The sequence below is a fragment of the Glandiceps talaboti genome, chromosome 21 (genome assembly GCF_964340395.1).
Source record: "Glandiceps talaboti chromosome 21, keGlaTala1.1, whole genome shotgun sequence".
NCBI classification, from domain to species: Eukaryota; Metazoa; Hemichordata; class Enteropneusta; family Spengelidae; genus Glandiceps; species Glandiceps talaboti.
In genome coordinates, this window is record NC_135569.1 from 1,330,342 (window position 1) to 1,339,559 (window position 9,218).

At 36.5% G+C, this 9,218-nt stretch overlaps 1 protein-coding gene across 1 annotated transcript in view; it reads left to right on the forward strand.

Moving 5' to 3' along the window:
* Nucleotides 1–3,292, forward strand: part of LOC144451691 (exosome complex component 10-like) — a 16,660-nt gene extending 13,368 nt beyond the window's left edge. The window contains exons 21-22 of the mRNA XM_078142592.1: nt 1,031–1,102; nt 2,850–3,292. Coding sequence (XP_077998718.1) covers nt 1,031–1,067 — 37 coding nt within the window. The 3' untranslated portion in view covers nt 1,068–1,102; nt 2,850–3,292. The remainder of the gene's footprint in view (nt 1–1,030; nt 1,103–2,849) is intronic.
* Nucleotides 3,293–9,218: the final 5,926 nt, after the last annotated feature.

Below are 9,218 nucleotides of genomic sequence, written 5' to 3' on the forward strand. Positions count from 1 at the left end.
AAAGCATTGCTAGGATTGGTTGTGTTTGATAAATGATATTTAAAAATTGCTGGTACTTAAATTTTATGGTTTGCACAGAGAAACTGTTGAATATTTAAAGATGTATATACCAGTATTATTGTAAATTTATTTAGACATTTTATGAGATGTGTGGATATTTATTTAGAGTGACTATTGAATGAACCATATAGCTATACTATATGGGAATAATGTACAGATGGACAGAGATGGTGTGGGGTGCATATATAGCCATACATTACAGGGGAATATGGGAATAATGTACAGATGGGTGGGGGGGGGGGTATATAGCCATACATTACAGGGGAATATGGGAATAATGTATAGATGGGCACATATGGGGGGGGGGGTATATAAAGCTATACTTTTCTTACGAGGTTAATAGTGTACAGATGGGCAGAGATAGGGGGGGGGGGCATATATAGCCATACTTTTCTTACAAGGTTAATAGTGTACAGATGGGCAGAGATGGGGGGGGGGGGGCATATATATAGCCATACTTGTCATACAGGGAAAATAAGTACAGACATGCAGGAGGGAAATAGTGTAGAGACTGGGGAGAGGGGCATGCACTTGTTATAGTGGATATTATGCAATGATGGGGGAACAGGGGCATATAGTGTTACTCTTATTACAGGGTAAATGTGTAGGGGTGGTTATAGTTCTATACATAGCCATATACATGCTACACATCATATCTGTCACTAAGTCATCTATATCCCAATTCCACATTCCGAAAAGCCCACTCCCAATCCTTCAGATACAGGACATCCATCGTTGCAAATAGTTCACCAATCTAATGCCTTCTGCATTCTCCCACTCCTCTTGGTGTTCAATATTGTTGCATAATTTTTATATCTATCACGTATATTTGTATTTTAAATCTGTATTTGTTATATTTTGCAATTGCATGAAAACCCAAATAATGGATGCATTGCCGTTTATAAATAAATAAATAAAATATATCATTCAATGTTCAATTGTTAACTTTATTCATCTATGTTTATTACAGTAGTCATCAAAGAAAACAACATTGGCCCAAGAGATAGGATTTAGGAATGAACACAGAGAAGATAATGCCTTGGTAAGTGTTCAACAAAAGTAGTTTGTACTATATGACATTCATGCCACACTACTATCACCTACCACTCACGTCTGTACTAGTCTGTTGGTCCATAAACCCTACTATGGTTGGTCTATGGTTAGTCTGAGATTTAGTCTCCACCTTGCATTTGTGATTTGAAGTTCAAACAAAGGTCTTTAAGTAGATTCGAATGGGCAGAATAGTTTCTGGTTCTGGTGACAAGAACGATTGTTGTTATGGTGATACGTGTCAATATTGTTTGTACTTGATAAAGACTTTGGCAGGAAGCTTGTGTTTACTATTGATGTAACATTAGGTGGCTCATGGTGTTGCAAATCATTACTGAAAGACTTGCTTCATGGTCATTTTGACACCTCTTACAGTATAACGATATTTGATTGGCTGCAACCAAATCTGGTTGCACTGTGCAGGATATTGGACAGTTTAGTACAGTCATGGTTTAGAAGTCTGATAGGACTGAACAACATGACATATCTTATAGTGGTTTAGAAGTCTGATAGGGCTGAACAACACGATGTATCTTACAGTGGTTTAGAAGTCTGATAGGACTGAACAACATGACATATCTTATAGTGGTTTAGAAGTCTGATAGGGCTGAACAACACGATGTATCTTACAGTGGTTTAGAAGTCTGATAGGACTGAATAACATGACTTATCTTATAGTGGTTTAGAAGTCTGATAGGGCTGAACAACACAACATATCTTACAGTGGTTTAGAAGTCTGATAGGACTGAACAACACAACATATCTTACAGTGGTTTAGAAGTCTGATAGGGCTCAACAACATGACGTATCTTACCATCTACAGAAGTAACACACCTAGTATTTCTTGAACAAATTTGTGAAAATACTGTGTAAGAAATATGTTTCCACATTATTACACGGTTTGAAGTGTATAATATTAAAATTTGTATGGTTTGAGTTCAACCGTATGGGATATTTGTCAAGGAGCTCAATGACAGCATTTTTTGTCTGTGTTGGACCACACAACTTAAAACCATGGATTTGGGATATTTGCCTGGGATAGGGGTGATTATAGTTTGGAAGGCTATAGTCCAGTTAATTTAGCAAACAGTGTGGCAAAATTCAGAACTACTTGCGAGATGATTTTAGCATAATTTACTTAGTATTTTATGTTAAACAACATATCAAAGGTTTGAAAAATCAAAGTTTTGGAACATGGTGAAAAATGAGTTTTAATAAAAAGCATAATTAACATATCCATGAATTACTTTTTGTGCACAAAAAAAACATGCAAGTAACATGTCCATGGATAGGTTTAAGAGTGAGTAATTGTTCTAGTACCACTAAGTGATCATCAAACCATTGATTGTAAGCAGACCTAAATAAATTGTAGGTATTTTAGTTAATGGACACTTACAATGGATCTGTCCATGTACCAATCCGTCTGTAGTATGTCATATTTCTAACATGCAATATCCAATTTCATTCAAACGTGGTACAAATGTGACCAATCATACGAATGCCGTTCATCAAAAGTCAATTTTTTGCTTGTCAGAAGACACATTTGTCTGAAATTAACAACAGTTTTGTAGTGTGTTGTTCATCATGAATAAATGTATTGTTTTTGTTAACCATTTCATTGTAAAACCTTGAATATTTCATAATGATGACCACATCCTGTTGTCCTATTCACAATTTAATTGGTGTGACTTTTCTTAGAAACTGAGTCACTTGTATTAATAACATCATTATACATACAGGATATGCGCATGTCCGCGCTATGGTTCGCAGCTAACTGAGAGCTGTGCTCCCGTTTTGCTGTCAAATGTAGTCATTAAGTGGGACAAAGCCTCTTAACAGTCTCAAAACAAGGAAGTAAGTCAACGTAGATGCGAAATGGCAACAAAAGACAAGAATAAGGACCAGAACCGGGTCCCTGGAGGGACAACACCGAAAATTACTGATTTTGTTGTTCATCAAGATGGCGTCGACAAGGTTTCGGGGACAGAAGTGGGTGAGTCAGACTTCCAAACATTCGTTAGGAACACCTTAACAAGTCTACAAAACATGGTTCAACAAATAGCAAACGACCAGAAGAAGCTTTTAGTACGAGTAGAAAACATAGAGAAGAAACAGGAAGATTGTGAGAAGTCTCTTCAATACCAATCTGACGACATTGACCTACTTAGGCAAAATAATGCAAGCATGACTCAACAGGTGTCTGAAACAAAAGAAGAACTTGTATCAGTGTTGAAACGTCTTGAATCAGTATCCGAAGAAAATGTGAAGCTTCAGCGTCATTCTAGGAGCTTTAATTTGCGTTTTGGAGGGATAAAGGAAACTAAAGATGAAAACTGTAAAGACATTATAGTCAACATTCTGGAAGAAAACTTTGAGATGGATAATGTTCTGGTTGAAAACGCACACCGTGTTGGGCAGGTAAAGCGAACCAAGCCACGCCACATTTTGGTCAGATTCATCTATCGTCCTCAGAGATTTGAAGTCATAACCAAAGCCAAGGGAAAACTTGCGGGAACTGGCGTTTTTATTACTGATGATCTTTGTCGAGCTGACTACGAGAAGAAAAGGCAACTTCGTGCAGTAATGGCTCAAGCCTATAAGCAGAAAAAGCAAGCCCGCTTTAAAAATGGGGAACTCTATATTGATGGCAATATTTACCGGGCGTAGCCAGTATTGTCAAGTTTAGACATTGGTATTGGATTGTGATTGTATTTTGAGATGGGACAAGTACAGTCGTGCAAATTGTTCGATAGACGTAGAACTATGATAGACTGATAAACTGAGAATATTTCGTAGTGTGCTACAGCACTTATGATTGACGCAGAACTTTGGTAGACTGATAAACTGACCTTTTTTGTAGAGAGCTACAGCAAACGGGGTGGTTGGTTCTGTTTTGGACCTTTTTTTTCTTTGCAATGTTTCTTAAGTGTTTTCTTTGTGTTGCCGCTTTCGTGGTTGTTTTGTTTTGCTTTCTGTTTTTGTCTTTGGGTTTGTTTCGCTTTTTGCTGTCCTTGCAAGTTCCGTCAATGTTTGTCAAACATTCTTTCAAATTGCAGTTATGCAACGTGACTCGCCTTATTTGTAGATTTATTGTAACAGACGTTTTCCACCAATTCTGATGCGTGAACGCTTCAACATCAAAGTGCTCTCCCTTAATGTCAGAGGTTTAAATGCAAAACAAAAGCGAAGGTCTGTCTTTCGTTGGGTCAGGAAAAAAAATGCTGACATAGTCTTTCTGCAAGAGACATATAGCACGTCTCGGGATGAAAATACCTGGCGTAATGAGTGGGGTAATGAAGTTCTTTTTTCTCATGGAAATAATCACAGCAGGGGGGTGATGGTTCTCTTCCGTCCACAATTTGAGTATATTATTAAGAACAATGTCATAGATTCTGAAGGTAGATTTATTATTTCCCACTTAGAGTGTGGAGATTCAGTCTTCTATTTCATTAATGTTTATGCCCCCAATGTGGAAAGTAATCAACTGCAGTTTATTAGTAATATTATTAATCGCATGAATAGTCTCAACTTGGGGTCGGAAGACAATATCATCATAGGTGGTGATTTTAACGTAATTTTAAATCACAAATTGGATAAGTTTAGAGGTTCATCTGACCTTGGAACACAAAGGGGAAAAAGTGCCAGTAAAATTGCAGAACTTATGAATACTTTTGATTTACAAGACATATGGAGGTTAAAACATCCTACCTTAAAGCGTTTTACATGGAGGGGAGGTAATCCCATTATTCAATCTCGGTTGGATTACTGGCTTATTTCTAATAGTCTTCATGACTATGTTGAAAATACTGACGTTCTACCTTCAATCAAGTCAGATCATTCTGCCATCTTTCTTCACATTAATAGTTTTAAGTGTGGTGAAAGGGGACGGGGGTACTGGAAGTTGAACTCAACAATCATTAATGAAGAAGAATACATTAATCAGATTAACACAGAGAAGGACACTTGGATTGATGAATTTCAAGAAATTATGGATTGCAGGGTTAGATGGGAACTTATCAAGTACAGAATAAGGCGCTTTAGTCAGAAATATAGTAAAGAAAAAGCAAAGGGTAGAAAAGATAAAGAGGCCGAATTGGAGAAGGGCTACAGTAAGCTTGAATATAGTCTGGCTGAGACGAAAGACATGATTGAAATAGAAAGGATTCAATTAGAAATGAGAAGAATGGAGCAAGAGCTGAAAGAAATTGATGATTACAAAACTAAAGGCTTAATGTTGAGAGCAAAAGTTAGATGGCATGAAAAAGGTGAAAAGAGCAATGCATATTTTTTGCGTTTAGAAAAGCGTAATTCTTCAAAGAAACATATTAGGAAGTTAAGGATGAAAGATGGCAGTGTGACTACTGACCCGCATGAAATCTTAAAGATGCAGGCAGATTTCTACACTGACCTGTATTCTTCAAAATGTCAGTGCTCTGCAAACAGTTTTAATTACTTTTCTAAAGATTTGCATATTCCCAAGTTGACCCCAGACCAGCGTAACAGCTGCGACGGCAAACTCACTGTGGCCGAATGTTTCAAAGCCTTAAGTGCTATGCCAGCTAATAAAACGCCGGGTAATGACGGTATAACGGTGGAATTTTACAGTAAATTTTGGTCCTGGATAGGCCCCTATCTTGTTAATTCTCTTAATGACGCGTATGATAAGGGTGAATTAAGTAACTCTCAGAAACAAGCAGTAATAACTTTAATTGATAAAGGAAAGGATAGGTTGGAGCTCGGTAACTGGCGACCAATCTCCCTTTTAAATGTAGATTATAAGATAGGTTCCAAGGCTCTTGCAAACAGAATCATGGAAGTATTACCGAGTATTATCAGTGAGAATCAAACGGGTTATGTCAAGGGCCGGTATATTGGTGAAACAATTCGCACAGTTCTTGACATTTTACAGTACACAAAAGATTACGATATTCCAGGTGTTTTATTATGTGTTGATTTTAAGAAAGCTTTTGATTCTATTGAGTGGCCCTTTCTTGAACTCGCTCTAAAGGAATTTAATTTTGGGGATTCCTTCATCAGATGGACCTCCACATTCCATAAAGGTATTTCAAGTTGTATTGTTAACAATGGCGTGACCTCAGGATATTTTCCAGTCGCTAGAGGTTCACGTCAGGGTGACCCCCTATCTCCGTATTTATTTGTTATTGCAATTGAATTAATGGCTATTGCTGTAAGACAAAGTGAAAACATTAAAGGTATCTCCATTGATAAGAGAGAAACCAAGTTAGCCCAGTATGCTGACGACACCTCAGCCTTACTTTCTGACATTAGTTCTGCAAAGGAATTCCTTTTTCTGCTTGACCATTTCGGTAATATGTCAGGCCTTGTTATTAATAAACATAAGACAGAGGCAATGTGGATTGGGTCTAACAGACACATTGATTTGAAACCCCTAGATCTTTCATGGCCTGATAGACCGCTAAAACTTTTGGGAATTTATATTTCATATGATGACATGAATTCGAACAAACTTAATTTTCAGGATAAAATCGATGAGGCCCGGGGTTGTTTCAATATCTGGAGAACTAGGGGTTTAACCCTCCTCGGCCGAATTCAGCTCTGTAAAACATTTATAATTTCTAAATTTTCTTATGTGGTATCTCTTTTACCAATTTCTCGTGAGTACTTGAAGCAAATTGAAAGATTAATTTTCAGATTCATATGGGCAGGGAAGCGGGAAAAGGTTAACAGGGTAACAATGGTTTCTGACTTTAAAAATGGAGGTCTGAAAGTACCGGACTTCGAGTCCATTGTGATGACTTCCCGGGTTATGTGGATCAAAAGATACCTTAATCCCTCCCAGTCAATTTGGAAGTTCTTTGCAGATTCATTTGCCAGAAGGTATGGAGGTTTTCATTTGCTCTTGTATTGCAATTTTGACGTAAACAAGTTATTACTTCCGAATTTCTATAAAGATTTGTTAAGATCTTGGTTATTGGTACGAAATGATTTGGAGCAGTCCCTGCATACTGATTTCCTTTGGAATAACAAATATTTTCAAATTGGTGGTAAGGAAGTGTTCAATAGAAATATGATGCAAGCAGGCATCTGGTACCCAGGTGATCTTTTCGAAGCTACAAATAGAACTATTCCTTTCGAGGTGTGGGTAAATCGAGGTGTTTCTTGCAGGTACTTTTGTGTTTGGGCGGCGCTTGTAAATTTGATAAAAGCGGGCAAAATGCAAGCTGTTAGTGGAAAAAACATTTCTCATTCCCAACTCTTGAGCTCCTCTTCAAAAAATATCTATCAGTTTGTACTTAGCTCTAAACACATTACCTTCAAGAAACCTCGGCTCTCTCAATTGACCATAAATACCAGAGAGAATACTGACTCAGAGTGGATGGATATTTATCTTCGACCACACATTGTATCAATGGATACCAAATCCAAGATCTTTCAACACAAGGTTTTGCAGAATTATCTTGCTGTTAATTATTGGCTCAAGAAATGGGGTATTACAAGTAGTGAAACCTGTTCTTTTTGCTCAAATTACAGTGAAACTATCCTTCACCTATTTTGTGAATGTGAGATAGTATTAGCCGGTTTTTGGGTACACTTTAAGACATGGTGGAACACGTTAACAAATGTACAAATTAATATCGACTCTGATGTAATTCTGTATGGGTCTACGAACTATCCAGTTATTCTTAATTACATTTTGATTCAAGCCAAGCAGTTTGTTTTCCAGGCCAGAAGATCTGCAGTATTACCTTCATTCCATATTTTTATCGAACATCTCAAACAGTTGTATAAGATTGAAAAACAAGTTGCTATTAGAAATAACAGGCAAGATAATTTTCATCAGAAATGGTCATTGTTAGATAATCTCAACTAAGGTATTTCTTTCAAGTTTGCTTTAACAGATTCTTTAGTTACCATGACTTGGTCTAAATTATTTTTTTTTTGTAGCTAGGGACAGCATTGTTTGTTTGGTTGTGTGTTGTGTTTTCCTTTCTCGTATGTGCTGTAGTTCTTTTTCGTTTGTTTCTGTATTAATAAAAAAAAAAAAAAAAAAAAAAAAAAACTCGGTGCCTGTAGGTAGATCTCGTTGCCAGGCATATCTACATACATTTTTTGCTATTTTATCCATCTATTAATACCTTTTGCTATCATTGCAAGCTTTTGCTATGGGTGTGGTCTTGTTGCTAGGCATATTTGAATACATTTTATAATGTTTATTCACTTGCCTGTTACTCCCTGTTATCTTTAATGCACACCATCAATTGGCTGTTGCTATGGGCGTGGTCTTGTTGCGAGGCAAATTTACATACATTTTTTGAATGTTTATTCAATTGTCTATTAATCCCTGTTATCTTTGTGAAATAAACCACCGTTTGGTTGTTGCTAAGGGAAAAAAAAAAAAAAAAAAAAAAAAAAAAAAAAAAAAAAAAACATCATTATACATGACAGCTAATTATGGCAGGAACTATTAATAGAACAAAGTAATAAAATTATCATTGTGATCTGTTCATAAACAAACTCTAAGAGAGTGGCTATAGAGATTGAATTATACGTCATAATGTTTTTTTAAGTTTCACATGGTGGTTTTTTTGTCGTCATGGATACTGATAGTGCGCAAACATATGATACATTTTATATTACTGTGATGTGAACACAAATTGCACAACAGGGTAGCCAGGAAACAACAGAAGCTGATTTCCACCTGGGCCCTGTTACCTCACACACACAAAAAACATTACATACCACACAAAAATAGATTACAAACAATGCGAAAGCAACATTTAACAAGACAAGATGAAAAGGCAACAATATCAATAGATAAATTTACACCACCATCCAGTTACACCATACTGGAAGTCATCCTCTTTGACATAATATGATTTATGTATGTATTTCTAAAAGTATGAATTGTTTTGCACTGCTTAATATGTGTTGGTAGACTGTTCCATAGAACAGTGCCAGAGTCTTTGAAGGTTCTCTTGTCGGAATTACTGCTAATTCTCAACACATGCATATTGAGATTGGATCTTTGTCTAGTGGAATAGTTATGTACTTCATCCAACCTCTTGACATATCTAGTAAGATACAGAGGTGTTAATTTATGAAGAACTTTAAAAATAAACGCACGC